Source organism: Balaenoptera musculus, chromosome X, assembly GCF_009873245.2.
Source record: "Balaenoptera musculus isolate JJ_BM4_2016_0621 chromosome X, mBalMus1.pri.v3, whole genome shotgun sequence".
In the NCBI taxonomy this organism is placed as follows: domain Eukaryota; kingdom Metazoa; phylum Chordata; class Mammalia; order Artiodactyla; family Balaenopteridae; genus Balaenoptera; species Balaenoptera musculus.
In genome coordinates, this window is record NC_045806.1 from 93707808 (window position 1) to 93727528 (window position 19721).

At 40.6% G+C, this 19721-nt stretch overlaps 1 protein-coding gene and 1 long non-coding RNA gene across 2 annotated transcripts in view; both read right to left on the bottom strand.

Annotated features, from left to right (window-relative positions):
* LOC118888465 overlaps positions 1-19721 on the bottom strand; it is a 400177-nt gene that overhangs the window by 163290 nt on the left and 217166 nt on the right. The window lies entirely within an intron of this gene.
* The window catches only part of DCX (doublecortin), a 358186-nt gene continuing 343684 nt past the window's right edge, over positions 5220-19721 (bottom strand). The window contains exons 7-8 of the mRNA XM_036839487.1: positions 18595-18689; positions 5220-7617 (exon numbers count right to left, since the gene is read on the bottom strand). Coding sequence (XP_036695382.1) covers positions 7561-7617; positions 18595-18689 — 152 coding nt within the window. The 3' untranslated portion in view covers positions 5220-7560. The remainder of the gene's footprint in view (positions 7618-18594; positions 18690-19721) is intronic.

Below are 19721 nucleotides of genomic sequence, written 5' to 3' on the forward strand. Positions count from 1 at the left end.
TTCTAAAGGGGCAGCTAAAAATCCCTAAATATCTATCGTCTTTCTCTGTTTTCCTTTTCTGTTTTAGAAATAATTATTGGTCATTGGTCAAGCAGAGCCTTCTCAGGGCCTCTGAATATTTCAAAACTTCTGCAAGGATAAGGGACATCTTTGTCCACTGTCTTTAGATTATATGTGATTCTGAGAACTATTCAATGCTGCAGTGTCATCAAATGGCCAAAGAGGCTCCCAAGTTGCCACTGATTTTTATGCAAAGGGGAGCTGAGTCTTTGATCACAATGCCAATCTTTGGGAAATGGTCAATAACTACCGAGAGAATGTTGAGAAATATCTTCCCCCCCCCCTTTTCGGTTTGTTTGTTCTTTGCTGACTTGACTTGGCAAAAATTATTGGCCCCTAAATCAGTTATTTACAACCGTAAGACCCCTGGGAGCAGGGGGAGGGAGAAGGCAAGGGAGGGAAGAGGGACCACAAGGAAGAATATATTCTTTTCAGAGGTTAAAATGAGTTATTTAAGAAATGTGATGTACAATACCATGCATTTACTCTCCAAAGCTAGTCACTAGCAAGCTAACGCCTCTAACACTACAACCACCAATTACAGCTGTTTTGCTACAGTAACTGAGTTCTAACTACAGCTATAGGGCAGAAAGGGTGGGCTGTTTCCATTTTAAACTTTCTCCCTTGGAAAATGGCCATAAAAGCGTTTTCTGTACAAGTTTAATGGCACAAAAAGGTGACCGAAAACGTTTTCAAGAACTTACCACACATGAGAAATGCGAAATTCAATCAAAACATGCATTAGTTGCGTACAAGTCATAAGGGATCATTGGCTTCAAGCTGCAATGTATTACAGGACCGTACGTTGGAGACATTTTGGTATAACCTCTTACTTGCTCAAATCCCTTTAAGAGAACTTACAAAGAAACGGCATTGGAAAGGGCATTCCATATGGCATCGCTAAGCAGTGACATTCCCAAGGGCTGTGCACCCTGTTGAATAAATTAGCACCTACAAGATGGCTTCTTTAGTTCCATTAATTACTCTTATATGGACTGCCTGCCAGGATTATGAACAGTTCGTGTCAATAGTAAATGTTTAGGTGGATTTAGTAACAGAAGGAAAAATACAATTCCAATTATGTGACTATTTCTTTTTATATTATGGAATTGCTAAATGCCCTTAACATTTAAACGAACCCCAATTGCCTATCGGTTTAACTTTAAAAAATTCAATATTTGGCAAGCCTTATGTTTATAAGGTTATTATAGAGAGCTTATTGTGTAACAGTAAAACTTTAAACAAATTGTTCCCCCACCCAACGCCAAATGACAGGAGAAATTACCTGTGGTTTCTCACTATATTGTATTGCAGCTTTTAAAGTTGTGAGCAAATTAAACAAAATCAATTCATAGTATTTAGCTGATATGAATCCATGGGTGGATTCTTCTGTTCAGCTGATTATTTCTCTGAGCACACTTCAGTGCTCCACAAAGCGGTGGACCAAAAGGAACCACAAAGTGTTCTGTACAATGCTTGGAAGGCAAAGACCCAAAGGTACGTGAGCTATAGGGAAACTGCTTGTGAGGATCTGCTTCGGGGAATCACAACTGAAAATGTTGAAGAAAGGGCCAGGATCGGATTGATTGCCACCAACAAACTTCTAACAGGACTCAGGTAGGATCAGGGCTCGTTGAGTCTGGAGATAATCTCTCATCACCAAGGCAAAATCACAGGGCTAAGAAGAGGCATATGCCCAACACCTAGATAAGGAGGAAGGAAAAAATAAAAAAGGGAGAGAATAAAAGAGAGAGAGAAGAATTGCAGAGGACGAAGGAGAGATGTTTGTACTGTGGAAAGAGAGCGTGCTAAAACAGAGTATAAAACTGAGAGCAAATATGGTGAAGTAGAGAGAGAAAGAAAAGACTAAGAGATACACAGGGGAGGTAAGGTAGAGAGCGGCAAAAAGCCATTGATTTCCTCAGGTTATTAACCCATAAATGAAAAGTTCCAGTGCCTCTAAGTCTTTGTCTTAGTTTATAAGATGTTTGCTCTGACTTCTGCTGTGCCATCTGTCCTCTCTCAACTAGTCTGTCCTTCTCATCAGGAGCAGGAAGATGCCTTAATTCCCAATGAGAATTCCATACTCCCCTAGCCCTGGGCATCCAATGTAAGACAAGATTGCTTCTGATTCCAGAAGATGTTGAAGCCTATAAACTAAGGGATAAAAATTCAGGCAGTTAGAAGGGATGGGGGCTCAAGAGTCTTGTCATATGATAACCAGTGTCGCACTGCCTAGGCCACAGTGGGAGGCCTGCTTGGATCCTTAACAGAAAACAAGCAGGAAGAAACACCAAGACCACACTAGATCTTTGAGGATGGAGATAAGCTTGGGGACCAGGGTGGGAGACACAGAAGAGGAAGTCACCCTCTCCTGAAGAGACAGGAGGAGCAAAATTCTTTAGCCAGACATACTGAAAGACCGGCTGATGGAGAAGGAGCCTCCTGGTCTCTGAAAAGGAAAAGTGGAAAATGTTGGAGATGTATCTCCAGCCAAAAGGTAAGTGAGAAGAATCCAGGCAGTATCCTTGTTCCAGGTGGTCACAACTATAAAGAAGAGGAAACCCTGCATGGAATCATAGCACAGTGGATGAGGCTACCTATGGGGTCTCCTTCTTGGGCAGAGGCAGAAGTGTGACAGCCTCAAAGTTTCATACCAGGAGAGAGACCTAGGAAGCCCAGCAATTGCAAGGCTCCATGGCTATACAGGAGGTCTCAGGTCACTTCTGGCATATCAACGGCTAGGCCTTCATTCTATCTAGTTTCCTGGTACTCAAACATAGGACTCTAACCCCTCCCCAGTCCCAGATGAGCTTCAAAACACTGATGGTTTACTTAGGAAGCCAGCCTAGGCCTCAAAGCCAAATCTCTTAACGCAATGAAGACAGTACATGAGTGAGGCCTGGTCTTAGAAATCCAAGTGGCCCCATGTGGCCAAGGACAAGCTCCAATGTGTTTTTTAAAAGAAATATCCATGCTTTTTATTCCCATGGCAAACTGGACAGTGAAGGAGGTCATTCAAACCCCACTGCCCCAGTGCATCAGTCTGGGGAAGTCTCTAGGCATAGATGTTTTTGAGGAACATTCTCATCAGTGTGCTGGAGCTCATCTTGGAGAATTGGGCATGCTTGTGCCCTTGTCCAAGGGAGATGCATTTTTTTAAAAAAGATAAGCTATTTAGAAAAAAATCTGAGGGGGATTGGGGACACGTCCATCCAGAGTACTGAAGGGACTAAGAAGTAGACACAATTTTGTCCAAGGCAAGCACTGGATTGCTGGTCTAAGACTTGGGTTGGGTGATTCAAAGAAGGATCTAGAGGCTCAGACCCCTTCTTCTTGCCTTCTTCTGATAACAACACATCTCCTTTAAGGTTCCTTGGTTACTTCTGATTGAGGAGGAAAAGCAGGAAGGAGAGAGAATTTCCTGAGGAGTGGGGTAAGCACAGAAGGAGGTCTTTTGGAACTGAACTAATGAATACCTAGTTCCCAGGAAGAACCTTGCTGTGAGGAAAACTACGTCTTCAGACCTCGTTGTCCTGGTTTCTGCCATGGAAGGCCACAGGAGCAGTGTACACAAGAAGATAAGTATGGTGTGTACAGCACATAGCTTGCTATTTTAGTGCAAACACAAGGAGTCAATGTTTAACATCAGCCAGGGTACATTTTAGTCACAAAGCCCCTTGCTTATACCTGGAAATTGTCTGCATCAGGGCAGGATGGCTATGGGGACATTGTGGATGCGGGCAACCATGACAAGGTCAGGTTATTTTCTCTAGCTAGTCTCACTCCCATATTTTAAAAGAAATCATTGCCAGTGAATGGTAGCCACACTCATTTAAAAAAAAATACTTAAGAGTCATCTCAGAAAGTCAGGATGAACAAAGCTATTATTCTTCCCTCCCTCCCTCCCTCCCTCCCTTCCTCCCTCCCTTCCTTCCTTCCCGTGCTCTAGGAACAAGAAACATTTTTCTCAGCCTACAAAGACCAACCAGTATGAGATGAGATGAAGTGAGCTGACAGGGGACACCAGTCTTCCCCCATCCCATCTGAACGGGGCAGGAGCTCCGGGGACTGTTCTGAGGGCTCCTCAAGGCAGGGCAGTGATCCCCTGTGTTGGATAGACAAGGTCAGCAACCCCACTGTTCCTGTTGGTCCCCAATGCCTCCTTCTCTTTGGGGACATCTGCAGTCCATGTGGATGGGAACCATGTGAATATAGGAAGAAAGAGCCGTATTAGGTTGCTGGGTGGATTTCCCACTGAGATCAGGGCAGCAGCATATGGCTCCAAGATGCAACATGACCCTGGGAAAGAATTCTCAGGAGCCTGGTGGAAGGCAATACAGTTCAGTGGGAAAAGGCCTTGGAATAAGAGCCAGGAGATGTGGGTTCTAATCCTAGCTCTGCCCCTAGCCAGCTGTGTGACCTTGGGGAAATTACTTTACCTCTGCATCTCCTTTCCTGGCCTGAAAATGAGGAATTTGGAGTAGACGATATGATCTTAAGGTTCCTTCCAGCTAGAAAACTCTATGATTCAATCTAGGCTAACACTAAAGTCCTTAAGGACACAAAGCAGTCATGCTAATGGCTATCCTTTCCAAAACAGTGAAGAGAAAAGGAACTTTTCTCTCAATTTACCCCTAGTTAACACTACTTATGAAGTTGTTCAGCCCAGCCCCATATATACATTTTCCCTTTCTTTGTCCCTATTTCTATTTCTGTAAGGAAGAAAAATCAGGAGGTAGGAACAAGCAACAGATGGATTGTGTGTGTGTCTGTGTGTGTGTCCAAGAGGGAGGGAGATTGGGGCGGGGGGGGGGAGTGGCGGCAAATCCTTGCTGAGCGACGTGCTACTTGCTGACTGTGCAGAAGGTAACACAATGGGACTTTCGTAGTAAAACCGGATTGGATAAAATTGAGAACCAATGACAGGGGTGAAGGTGCTCAGTAACAACCAGATTTCTTTTTGCCTTGAAAATGGGCCAATTTAAAATGCAATTGTTAAAGGCTTGAATTTTGAACTACACCAAACTCCCCTAAAGTGGCAGTACAGAAACATTTCCTTATAATTGATTTTTTTAAAAGATAGAAATTCTATTCTTATTATAGAAGATTATTATTATAGAAGATAATAATAGGAATTCTTTGATTATTATAGAAGGTTGAAAGATCATTCTAAAGAAAATATGGCCACTGAATATTTTCTAATGGTACATATGCCACAAGCAAGGGAACGCTCAGAGGTGTAGCACAGGGCGTGGACATGAGGAAATCTGAGTTTCTCCTCTGGTCCGGCTCTTTACCAGTAGGTCATTTAGCTGCCTCAGCCTGCATTTCATCTTAAATCGAAGGAATTGGACTAAATGAGATCTGGGGAAAGATTGTGGGTGAAATCTTTGGGGAATCGGGCCTGCAGTTTAGAAACAGACCTCCTACCACTCTCTACATCCTCCAACCCAAGTACCAATTTTTCCCAATTAACTACAAATTGCTCTGGCAGGCACTAAGCAAACCTTGAACTTCTAGAAAGAAGTAGGGGGTAAGTACAATGGGCTTCTTAATGGTTTCTAACAGCCTACGAATAAAGGAGAGGGGCAAAAAGAGGTTCTCATCATTTTGGGTTCTTCAATGACCAGTTTTACCAGGAATCAATACTACCAACATCTGGACTTTCCTTGAACCAAAACTGTTTTATGTAGCTAAGGACACCTGAAGCTTGTCTAGGGGCATCTGATCTACCCCTTCCATCACGAGTTTCCTCCTACCCAGTGCACATCAGCAATGCCACCAAGTTGTCACTGATCCATGTCGGGGTGTCCTGTAATATCTCCTAATTATGAAGTGGCTGCACACACACACACACACACACACACACACACACACACACAGCAAGCTCATTCTAGTTAAAGTGGAGGAACAAATGCAAGTCATTCAATAGCCAAACAGCAGCTTGGCTTCAAATGCTGCGCCTTTCCAACTATCTGAACAATTACAAAGAAATAAGGACATCTTCATATCTGCTAAAAGCAAACACAGAATTGGCATGCATGGCTTTCACTTGATTTAGTTGTCTTTGCCATTATGGGCTATGATTACAGACAAAAAGCAGTGTTATGAACCTGTACCTCAAAGACTGAGAACTATTTCAAATGATCAGTCCTCAGCAAAGAGAAATCCTTTCTAGTGTTAAAGACAAGTGAAAGGACTCTCTGTCTTCAGTATGAAATATCAGGATTATAGATAAAAAAGAGCTGCTTAAAATATGCCATAACATTTCATTTAAAATATAATCAGAATGTCTGGTCCACATTGAAATTATTAATGTAAGCATAACTGTTAAAAAGTTATCAAAAGACTGATTCTATTGAATTGGCCTCTGCTATTCATTTTGTTTTTTCCTGGAGGTTTCTGTTTGGCAGTGACAGCATGATTTCTAAACTACGTTATTCTTCTGCATTTTTTTTTGGTAAATTTTCTGCATGTGTTTTTTAGACAAAAGAAAAATCACCAGTTTATAAAAAAGGAGCCTGAAGAGTTTGCTCCTGAAATATAGACACGAGGTTTTATAAAAAGGATATTGGTTTCTTGCTATAAAAAGCGACCGAAAGGTGTCAGACCTGAAAACAAATTCTCACAGTGTTTTCAGTGTTAGCTGTTGACAAGGCATTCAATAGAACAGAGATAGATGGATACCGTACGGTTTGTGTTAGACAGCCTCCTAGAGGAATCAGGTATATGGAAGCCGCTCACCCCCAACTCTTATTAATTGCTTATTGATTCTAAATTGCCCCAGTGGAGATGTTGACAAGGAATTCACTGTGCTGTATAAACACTACTGAAATGTCTACAGTGTTTTCCAATTTTGCCTGGTTTCTTTAAGGCAGCCCTGCACCGGGGTCCTAAGCATCTGGTGTCAGAATGACAAGTTGCTGGTGTTTCTCCCCCTTGACAGCCAGAATTGGCGCTAAACAACAAACTGGGGGTTCAATCAGGAGTGAAGAGCCAGGCTGGGGAGCTGCCTTGCCGTCTTCCCAGGATCCTCCAGCATTCTTGAGATGGGGAGACAAGGGGCACTTGTATTTGTCACTCTTGGATTTGCCAATGAGTTTTCTTCCCCCACACACACATCTTAAGTGCCATGTATGTAAACAACTCTCTACAGAAGGAAGACTGTCATGTATGAGCAAAGCGAGATGGGGAAAAATAACGCAGGCGCCTAAGTATTCAATAGAAAGGTCATGGACTAGCACATTTTGCATCGTTGGAAAGTTACCCCAAAGGATGCTTATCAATCTATCTCTTATAATTGGTAACTGTGGATCAGTGGCCCAGAGGAGAAATCACAGGAAAATAAACCCAACATATTACAGTGTGTTTTTAAAAGTAACAACAACAAAATAAAAACTTGAAAGCACCAGTAGCCCTGTTGGCCGCTTGACCAGAAGTACCCTATTGTAACGGTAAGCTTGGATTTGTACTCTGGACTCTGAATACTCTCCTCCTTCACATGGAATCGCCAAGTGAGTCTGAGTCATCCAAGGACAGAGGCAGGTACAGGTCCTGTAAGAAGATAAGAGATAAAGTTAACTCCCCTTTTCTTAACATCTTGGGCTCTGCAATGGGCAAGATTATATGGATGCTTTTTAAAAAACTAATATTTTCTCTAATTTTTATTTTGAAATAATTATAGATTCACAGGAAGTTGAAGTACAGGGAGGTAGCCTTGTACAATGTACCCTTCATTCAATTTCCCCCAGTGGTAACATCTGCAGTTTTCCATGCACTCATGTGTGTGTGTGTGTGTGTGTGTGTGTGTGTGTGTGTGTGTGTGTGTGTGTAGTGTAGTCCTATGGGACTTTACCATATGTGTATATTTGTGTGACCATCATCACAGTCGAGATACAGAACTGTAGCCTCACTAAAGGGCTCCCTCGTGCTACCCCTTTATAACTATATCCACCCCTACCCCATCCCTAAGCCTTGGCAACCAATACTCTGTTTTCCACCTCTACCATTTTGTCATTTCAGATGTTATACAAATGGAATCATACAGTATGTAACTTTTTGGGATTGGCCTTTCCCATCAGCATAATTCCCTGGAGATTCATCAAGTTGCTGCCTTTAACAGTAGTTCACTCCTTCATATTGCCAAGCAATATTCCATAGTGTGGATGTACCACAGTTTGTTTAACCATTCATCGGTTGAAGGGCATGTGGGATGATTCCAGTTTTAAGCTATTACAAATAACACAGCTATAAACATCCATGTACAGGTTTTTGGGTTAACATAGTTTTCACTTCTCTGGGATAAATGCTCAAGAGTACAACTTCTAAGTTGTGTATTATTGCATGTTTAGTTTTGTAAGGACTGCCATATGTTTTCCAGAGTGACTGTACCATTTATATTCTCACCAGAAAAGTATTAGTGATCCAGTTTATTCACATCCTCACCAGTATTTGGTGTTTTCACTACTTTTTATTTTAGCCAGTCTTGTGTGTTTGTAGTGATACCTCATTGTGGTTTTAATTTGCATTTCTCTGATGACTATGACGTTAAACATTTTTTCATGTGCATAGTTGACATCTATAATTCCTCCTGAGTTCAACTGAAGAAACAATTCCTCAGAAGTGTTTCTTCATGTCTTTTGTTCATTTTCTAATTGGATTTTTCTTATTGTTGAGTTTTAACAGTTATTTTCATATTCTATATATGGCTCTGGTTAGATATGTGGCTTGCAGTCTGTAGCTTGTCTTTTCATAACTTTTGCATGGTCTTTGACAGAGCAAAAGTTTTTAATTTTGATGAGGTCCAATTTATCCAATTTATCATTTTTTTCTTTTATGGGTTGCACTTTTGTTGTCAAATCTAAGAACTCTTGGCCTAGCCAAAGATCAGAAGATTTCCTATGTTTCCTTTCTAAATGCTTTACATTTACATCTATAATCCATTTTTGAGTTAATTTTTACATAAGATATGAGGTTTGGGTTAGGGGTCATTTTTTTGCCTAGGGATATCTAATTGCTCCAGCACCATTTATTGAAAAAGCTATCTTTCTTCCACTGATTGACTTTTGTACCTTTGTCAAAAATCAGTTGTGGATGTGTATCAGTTGTGGGTTCATTTCAGGCTCCCAGAGAGCTGCCAGGCCCTGAACAAATGGCTAACCCAGAAAATGTACCCCATCACCTAAGTCCAATTTATTTCTTAATGCTTCCATTTCCCACCAGGAATTAGGATTCATGGCTCCAATACTGCCCCAAGCCTTGTCTATGTCTTGGGGAGATGGGATGATATGGCATTGGTTTTTTCCCACCATTCCCAGAGCTCTATTTGGAGATCCTTGTGATTATTCCTGGACTTACTTCACCCATTGTCTAAATCAGAGCTTTTCAAATTTCTCTCTCCATCTCTCTCTCGCTTCTCTTTTAAATTCTCTATTCAAATGAAATTTTTCTTGGAAGCCAAATATATGAAATAAATAAAAGTGTAGTTGTTTTGGTTGAACCAGACATGGGGGAGGCAGAATCTCACCCATCCCCAAATGAAACACAGTTTGAAAACCACTGTTTTCATTTACATTATCAGCAAAATACTAAAGGAAACTGGAAATTTTAGGGTCAAGTCTCTGGATATTTAAGAGACTCTCTTTGGTAATGGAAACAGAGAACTTCAGTAGTGGATTGTCCAAGAAAATTAGAGAATGCAGCTTCTCCTTGAGGTAAAGGAAAAAGTGAAGATGAGGAAGGGGGACAAGAATGGGGAGGAGAGGGACTTACTTATCTAACACTGAGAATGCTTTTTGCTGAGAAAGAAGGGGCAGGAAGTCTGTTAGGCCACTTAGAATGGAAAGAGAAGTAAAGTGTATTCAGAAACTTGAGGTCTTAGTCCTGGTTAAGTAGTACTGTGACACTGAATAAGTCTTTGAGTCTTGGTTTCTTCATCAAGAAAATACAGAATGTACAATCTGTAAGGTCTCTACCAGCTCTGAGGACTCTCAAAGAAAGACTGATTCATTAAAAAACACAACAAAGGCAACTATAGCAAATAGATTCACTTCTCACCAACCCATAATCCCTACACTGTAAATCAGGGGTTGGAAAACTTGCTCTGTAAAGGGATAGACAGTAAATATTTTAGGCTCTCTTTGCTGGTCACATATGGTCTCTGTCACACAGTTTGTTTGTTTGGGTTTTGTTTCTTTTACAATGCTTTAAAGATGTAAGAAAGATTTTTTTACATCGGGGGGCCATCCAAAACGACCAGGCCATACACATGATTTGGTACCCTTGCTCTAAACTACCAAATAACATTTCTTAGAAAACTGATAAACAGGTAGGAAGTACAACACTGAGGAAACAATAGGAGGGCAATTAAAAAAACACATAAAATTGAATTGAGGCAAAGTGGCATACAATGGAGTTGCATCTCTGAAGGCATTTAGTTCTCCACAAATTGAGTAAAGTGAAAATTGAACATAGTCAAAGTATCTTTGAGCTCTAGACTTCAAGAATAGTGGAGAAAGACTCTCTGAAAATCTACTCCTACATAAATGCAGTAACACTGGAAAAAATTGTCAAAATCAACTTTTTCAGAACTCTGGAAATTAACCAAAGGCTTGCAACAATCCAAAAAATGTTTATTCAAGAAAAATGGCCTAATCTCAGTAAGAATACCGAAATTTGGGGTGCTTTAACTTGCCCTATTTCTATTCTCCCTCTCCCCAGCTCCAGGGTATCTCTGAAAACCAACAGCCTCCCAACTACAGTATCTGAAAAAAACCTAGCAGCCACTGGAGGATGCAGAATGGGCTTGGAGCTCCCCCAAATGCCCTATTCCCAGAGAACTGTCACTATTTGACCTGTCTGGTAGCTCCCACTTGTGGGGCTCTTCTTTATTTGACCTGACTCAGAGCACACTCACTGTGAACAGCCTTTTCAGGGAGCATTAATCAGCTGCAATTGTTTAAAATCACAGCTGCCTAACACGGGGGAAACTGTTGGGGCAAATGAAGCTGTTCAAAACCTTAAAAGGAAAAGCTGGAGAATTCATGTCCATAGGGGACTTTGAAAACTTCTGAAAATATTCCCAGGAATCTCTAAGGCCAGGCACGTGTTCAGGACTGGGTATATTTGAAAAGTTCTGAAAATATTCCCAGGAATCTCTAAGGCCAGGCACATGTTCAGGACTGGGTACATTCTCAGAGAAGACCTGAGAAGTTCCTAATCTCTCACCTCTGGTTGGCCTTGAGGCCCTGTGCAAACAGCAAGTGAAGGCTGAGGCAAACTGCCTGACAGAGCATTGAAATCAGGCTCCAACACACACACACACACACACACACACACACACACACACACACACACACAGAGCCCTTCAGCAAAGGCTGGGAGACTTATCGGATCAAAGCATTTAAGGAAATCTAGGAAAATTATCCTTCAAGAATGAAGGAGAAATCAACACATTCCCAGATAAACAAAGACAGAGCTAGCAGACATGTCCTATAAGAAATACTAAAGAGAACCCTTCAGGGAGAAATGAAAGGACAGTAGACAGCAATCCACATAAGAAATAAAGAACACTGGTAAAGGTAAATACATAGGTCAATACAAAATAAATTATAAATTAATTTTTCTAACTCTTTTCTTCTATTATCCAATTCAAAAGACAACTGCATGGACTAGTAATTATCAAGATGTGTTGATGGACTTATTATGCATGAAGATGTAATTTGTATGTGAATAGGAGCACAAAGGGGGGGGGAGGAACAGAGATATATCAATACAATAGCAAAAATTTTATATAAAATTGAAATTAAGTAGATTATGTTAAAATGTTAATTGTAATCCCCAGGGCAACCACTAAGAAAATAACTCGAAATAAAATTAGTAAAAATACAACAAGGGAATTAAAATGGTATACTGGAAAAATATCTAAGACAAAAAGGGCAGAAATCCAGGAGTGAAGGGACAAAAAAAAGACATAAGACATATAGAAAATAGCAAATGGCAGATGTAATTCCTAATTTACCAATAATTACATTAAACATAAGTAGATTAAGCACTCAAATGAAAAGGCAGAGATTGGCAGAATGGATTTAATAACATTCAGCGCTATGCTGTTTGAAAGAGACATAATTTACATTCAAAAACATAAATAGGTTGAAAGTAAAATGATGAAAAAGATTTGCCATGCAGTTAGTAACCAAAAGGGAACTGGAGTGGCTATACTAATATCAGAAAAAATAGATTTTAAGACAAAACTTGTTACTAGAGACAAAGAAGAACATTTCATAATGATAAAATATAACAATTAAAACATATCTGTGCCTTAACAACAGAGCACCAAAATACATGAAGCACGAAATGATTGAATTGAAGTGAGGAATAAACAATTCAACTATAATGGTCAAAAACTTCAATACCCCACCTTCAGTAATGGATAGAATAACTAGGCAGAAGACCAACAAGGAAAGAGAAGACTTGAATGACAGACACTACAAATAATTACACATCTAATCTACTCCATCCAACAACAGCAGAATACACATTCTTCTCAAGGTCCCATGTAATGTTCTACATGACAGATCATATAACAAACATCAACAAATCCATAAAACAAATCTCAATAAATGTGAAAGGATTTAAATCATACAAAGTATGTCCTTCAACTACAGTGGAATTAAATTAGGAAGTAATAACAGAAAGATATTTGGGAAATTCACAAATATGTGGAAATTAAACAGCACACTGCTAAATAATCAGTGGGTCAAAGAAGAAATCACAAAGGAAATTAGAAAATACTTTGAGATAAAGGAAAATGAAATAACAATATACCAAAAGTTATGGGATGCAGCTAAAGCAGTGTTCAGAGGAAAATTTATATGAAAGGTTCAGAATATGCTAACTCACAGAAACAGAGAGTAGATTAGTGGTTGCCAAGGGGGTGGGTGGAGGGGGAAGAGGCTGTGACTACTGATGGGCATAGGATTTCTTTTGAAGATGATGAATACATTCTTGCACAGCTTTATGATTATTCTAAAAACCACTAAACTGCGTACCTTAAAAAAGGTGAATTTTATCTCAATGTTATTTTAAAAAATAGTACTTTTAAAAATCCTTTACATTGACAATTGAATACTTTTTAAATTTTTTTTATTGAAGTATAGTTGATTTACAATGTTGTGTTAATTTCTGCTATACAGCAAAGTGACTCAGTTATACACATATATTCTTTTTCATATTCTTTTGCATTATGGTTTATCACAGCATATTGAATATAGTTCCCTGTGCTATACAGTAGGACCTTGTTGTTTATCCATTCTCTATACACCAGTTTGCATCTGCTAATCCCAAACTCCTGCTCCTACCCTCTTCCACCCCCCTCCCCCTTGGCAACCACCAGTCTGTTCTCTATGTCCCTGATTCTGTTTCTGTTTCATAGATAGGTTCTGAATACTGTTTATATGATTCCTGAGCAGGTAACCCTATATAGCAATATGCATGTATCGGTGCATAGTGTATACAGTAATATTCAGTAAGTAATGATGTGTAGAAATGTAAGAGGCGGTTTTGTAGCAGTTTTGTTCTATGACTATATCGTGACCACTGATGAATTCCATAAGTTAAACTTACACATAATGCAAGTCCACTGTAATAGAAACAGCACGGGATTAAGAGCCAGGAGACCTAGGTCCTAAGCCTAACTTCCCCTTTCAGGGTCTTTGCTTCTGTATCTGAAAATTGAGGAAGATGTAGACTATAACATCTTTAAGTTTCCTTCTAGCTCTAAAATTCTATAAAATATAACTTGGATCATTACATTTTGTTTTTCTCTAGTTATATCAAAGCAAGGGAAAGGAGGCAGGCACTACCAAGTTAGTGAACTCCCTGGGCATTTTTCAGGCAGCACACAAGGGCCTTTTCATTATGGAAGCCACTTTGGGTCCCACCGCACTGAATCATTGGGCTTCAGCATTCACCCCTGTTCTGCATCATTCATGTAACAGATCCTTCAGTGTAGCTGGTTGGTTAGTGGAAATAATTATCCGAGAAAGATTGTTCCAGACTGTTATCTCAGAGGAAGAGGGGACAGGCCTGGGGGTAGAATTGGGAGGCAACTCCACTTGCAGCTGCTGTGACTTGGAATGGGTGGGGTGAGGCGCAGGCTATGGAGAAAATCCAGAGGACTAGGCCTAGGTATGACCTTCTGTACTTCTGTCCTCCATCAATTTATTTAGTATTCAAAATATATTTTCTTGTATGGGTAGAACAATGTTCAGGAAAAGGAATTATCTCAACATTCTGTTTTTGTTGATTGATATGTAGAAATACAGAAACACACATATTGCTTAACAATACAAATAATTTGCACCTGAAATTCATTTGCTTAGTCCCCTGGAGCCCTACAGAACAAAATGTTTGTAACAAATACAGCTGTGCTGGCGATACTATTGCGTTAGAGAAAACAAAAACTTGGTCTCTGGTCCAAGAAACTTATAGTCCAAAGGAAGTCAGAGAGAAGTTTTGAGAAACCTGGCTTCTAGTTTGGGTTTACTTTTTCCCAAATGTGCCCTGTGCTTTTCTGATGGTGTGGCTTTGTTCTTGTAGATTTTTTTAAAAGCTGGAATGCCCATTCTCTTCACCAACCATCAAAAGCCTACCCAGGCTTCAAGGTCCCACTTAAATGTCACCTAGTCTATAAAGCTTTCGTGTCTCCCACCCTCCCACAGTCCGACGTCTTTCCTACCCTCCTTTGTGTGCTCCTGCAGTTCTTTTCTCGCTCTTGATTACGCTACCAAAATCCACTTAGAGTGGTGTCTGTGATGTAAGATTCAGGACCCTGCTTTATTCATCAAACTATCTCTCTAAGCACTTACAGGATGACAGAAAAAAAAAAAGTCTGGAAACACAGAGGGAAATGTATATTTAAATAATGTTAGTTATGTTTCCAAATAATATGTCAAATATATTTTCCTTCAATCTCCAGGCAACTTGGCAAGCGAAATGTCTCCAAATTTAAAGCCATGAGGGCAATCACTAATCTGGAAAAAAAAATTTTTAAATAAATGAAAAAGCGTCCCTGTGTTTCTAGGCATTTTGAACATCTTTAATATGGTACCTTCTCTGAATTGTTGAATCATACTGGGGTTGTCTTTAACCTCGGCATCTCCTTTTTCTCATCTGTAAAATGGAAATGCTAACCTGCCCTATCTCTTTCACAGGGTTATCACTAGGGTAAATGAGAAAATGGCTATGCAGAAAGATAAAGCAGTATGAAAATGCAAAATGTTGTTCTCATTAACTATACCAGGATTTACTTCGTGTCCATATTGCAGCACTTGAGTATGCGGACTTTGGCTAACCTCATCGCAGCTGCATTAAAAAGGATTCTCCATGAGTTGCTTAAGAGGAGAAGCCAAGAGGCTGATTACAGCTTAGGGCCCTGCCACAACTGTCAAAAGTTACCAAAGGGATGCTGGGACTTCAAGTTTGTTTCCAATTGTGCAGGAGGAAAGTCATGGCCTCAGCCACCTGCTTCCTGTCTCCACCATGACTCACACCTTTCAGGTCCACTTGGATGGAAGTTCAGGTGAGATCTGCTTAGGCCCACTGCCCAAGGACCTCGATGGTGCTAAGGCTCAAGTAACTTTGTGAAAGGAGGAGCAAGAAGCTGAGCCTGAGCCCCAGGGGGACTGAGGCAAGGTCACAACACACTTTTTAGCTTATTCAGAAAACCCAGCTCATCCTCCATCATTGGTGGTATAAGCATGAGGCTACTGCCTCCTGATAGGATGCACTGAGCGAGATGCAACATCACTTCTATGACATTTCTTGTCCCAAATGCACAATCTGTTAACCACAAGGAAACATCAGACAAACCTAAATTGAAGGACGTTTTACCAAATAACTAGCCTGTGCTCTTCATTTCTACAATATACTGTCTTGAAGATTTTTTAGAAGACTCAAGAACTTTTCTAGATCAAAAAAGACTAAAGAGACATGACCACTGAAGGCAATGTGTGATCCTAGATTGGATCCTGGACCAGAAAAAAAGAACGCTCTTGGGGCAATTGATAAAATTTGAATATGGACGGCAGAGTATATAACAGTATTGAATCAGTGCAAACTTCCTGATTTTATAATTGTACTATGGTTATGAAAGAAAATGTCCTTATTCTTAGGAAATACATACTGAAGTATTTAGAGGTAAAAGGGCATGATGTCTTAAACAATTTCAAATGGTTAAAAAATTTAGTGAAGTGTGTGTGTGTGTGTGTGTGTGTGGAGACAGAGAGAACACAAAAAATAAAGTAAAAGGGAAAAAAATAAACTGGTGAATCTTTATAAAGAGTATACAGAAGTTCTTTGTATTAATCTTACAACTCTGTAAGTTTGAAATATCAAAGTAAAAAGTAAAAAATTAGTGAAAATTATACCAAAATCCAAATGTTTTTTAAAGTTTGCTCTAGAAAATTAATATAATTTATTATTTAATGTTTGTTTGCTTAACTGCCATTAAAAAAGGGTAATTTGAAAAATAAAATGATACACTGAAAACTCAATGATACAAAGAAAATAGGCTCGGACAAGGCTGCCACCTGTAGCTTGTTCTGGTCCTTCAATGGTGAAATTCGTTTTTAGAATTGAGTCCAAAACAAAAACAAAACAAAACAAACAACCACACACACACACACACACACACACACACACAAAGCCTGCAAACCCAACCAGCTGAAACGGTTTAACAATGCACTCACCTCAATGGGCTTATGGATGGTGGGGCCTCAGCCTAAATGAACTGAACATGTCAATTACAAAGCGGAAGGACTCAAGTGTGCAGACCAAATAAATGCCCAGGCTGCCCTCAGCCCTTTGGAGAAGGTACTGGTGGAAGGTGCTGGGGTAGGTCACACTTCCCAGAAGGAAAGTGTGGGCAGAAATGCATAGAGCAAAGACACAGTAAGAAACAGTGGAGCATCCCCAGGAGGTTCTGTGTGGACAGTAGAACAACTGAAGTAGGCTACTCCTCGTCTTGGAATGTCCACACTGACAAGCTTTGCTGCTCAGAAGAATCACTGAAAGCTGACTGCAAAAGCAATTTTCATCCATCTCACAATCTCTGGGTACCGTTGGTTACACAGACAGTTCAGCAGATCTTCCTTTGGGGAAACCAAATAGCTCAACAGAACAATTCGAAGGTTCTGGTCAGGGTCAGTACCAGAAGCTAAAGAAGTCAATAAAGGAATGGAATGGGCATTAGGAATGATGGAGCAGGTAATGGTCAAGTTAACCAGGAAATTAAAAATCCTGATGTAGAGAAAAGGAAATGAAAATAGGTGTCAGGCAGCGGTGTGCTGTTAAATGTGTAACAACCAACTTCCTGTGGGAGAAAACAACAACCTTGATTTGTAGTATTTGCTGAATTCTAGGGTGCAAATATTCCCATCATGGCTGAGCTCTAGGTACCAACACGATGTCACCGAACACAGAGTTGGGAAGCGATGTACACAATCAGCTCTCAGGAGCTAGTGCGAACCGCCTGCAGGAAACCACTGGTAGCAACCTGGGTGCCAGTCTTACGTCTGCTGCTACCTAGCTATGTCACCCCAGTAAGTAACTTCGTTCTGGGTCTCAATTTTCTCGTCTGGAAAACATCAATCTCACAAGATTATTGAGAGAATCAAATGAAACGAATTTATCTCCATCTCAGATCTCTTGTAGCTCTTACCCTCTATGGTTCTGTGATGGAGTTGGCCACATTGGTGGCTTTTTGCCTTTCTCCATCTCTCGCCAAGTCTTGTGAGCTGGGAGAAGACAAGAGAATCCTAGAGGAAGCTGCTCTAGGGTGTGGTAATCAGAGCAGAAACCACGTTCACATGGCCTCAGAGATGAGGTTGAAGGCAGTGGCCACTCCAGATTTTTGATACAGAAGAGACTTCTGGGTGGGAATCAGTTTGGAGAACAGGGGTAGAGAATTGCTACACGTCTATTATTTTAATGGTATATTTATTGGGGATGACTTAGAGGTGTAAAGGGTGCCCAGGGCCAATGCAATGTATATATGCCCTCTCTTCCTACACTGTACCAGAATCTGCCTGGTAATGAAGAATATACAATGAAACTAGGGCCTGTTCATACTTTGATGTCCTGCGAATCTAAAGGGAGTAACTTAGGGCTAACTTTCTTTATGTCATTTATTGGAGCCTGGGGCCATAAGTTGCCCTCAATGCCCTCTTTGCTGTGCCCCTGAGCCGTCATTTGGTGACACTATTAGCTCAGAATGGTTATTTGGGCCCTTCATACCTCTTCCTTTTGGTTAAATATAACCAGAATTAAATAAACTGGGGGTCAGAAGAATAAATAAAAGTGACTGGAAGCTTAGCCCCTGCTGGGATTCCCAGTGCTTCAAGCTAATGGGCCAAACGAAGGGAAATTCTGGCCTGGATGTGCTGCTGAGGTGGATGGAAGAGAAAACCCTCACCAGCCATTCCAAAAAGTCCAAGTGCAAAGGGGTTTAGTAAGGTATAAGAGACATAATACCTTGTGCTTCCGGAGGCTGCCAGGACTGGTGGGCGTAGAGATGGGAGACTGCTTAGACTTGGGGGTAGAGAGCTGGCTGCTGGAGGTTCCGTTTGCTAGCCCAAGGCAAGAGAAAAGGAAGGGATAAAAATCAACAGCATACAAAGGAACATGTTATCCTTCCCCTCCGAAGACACTGAGAACATTCAAACGAGCTATACAGACAACCAAGTGATGTGAGGAGTGGAACAAAGGTGAAAAGAAATACATTCCTCAGAAAGGCAAGAACTGCAATGCTCAGTTAATTAGATCCCCATACGGTGCAAGGCGGTAATCCACCCACCCATTCCCCCGTGTGCTTCCAATTACAGGGGTCTGGTTCTTTTCAAACCTTTTTCATATTCATTCCCAAGTTTGACCCTAGCAACATCTCCGGGAGGTAGTCTGGGAACATATTACTTTGTTTCAATTTTGTAAGTGAGACAAAATTGAGGCACAAAGAGATTATGCTGCCTTACCTTAAAGGGGAAGAAATATGGGTGAATTGGACCAGGGCACATCCCCTTTGGTGACAGATGATGCGGCAGCTGCAGGACAGCCCCGTTGTCTATCTCTCCCCCCTCTCTCTTTTCCTGCTCATCTTTCCTCCCACTCTCTCTTCCTTACCTCATTCCGGGTGCAAAGAACAGAAAAAAAAAAAAAGAGAGAGGGAGCTAATCAGGAAGAAGAATGAAAAAGAAAGTAGAGGAGAAACAGAGTGCGAAACATAAAGAGAGGTGCCAACAGCAAAATGGGCAGAGGAGAGAATCGAGAAAGAGGGAGAGAAGGAGATCAGGAATGGAGGAGACGAGACGGGAGACAAGAGATTCTTGGGGAAGAGAAGAAGGGGGAAGTTTGAAATCGGGAGAAAGGCTTAGAGACAGAAAAAGGATAACGGTAGCCAGAGTCAGGGTGCACCCGCATTTGCCTCTAGTCAGTAAAATGCTGAAAATGAGATGGTTTAGTATTTAACATCTCCATATTCCACTGTGTTTGCAAAATTGTCTTATATTCCCTTGCTGACTAGATTTTTTAAAGATCCAATCATGTAAAGAAATGTGGTGCACTGAAACAGAACAATTAAACACCTTTCAAAGGGGATTCATGTT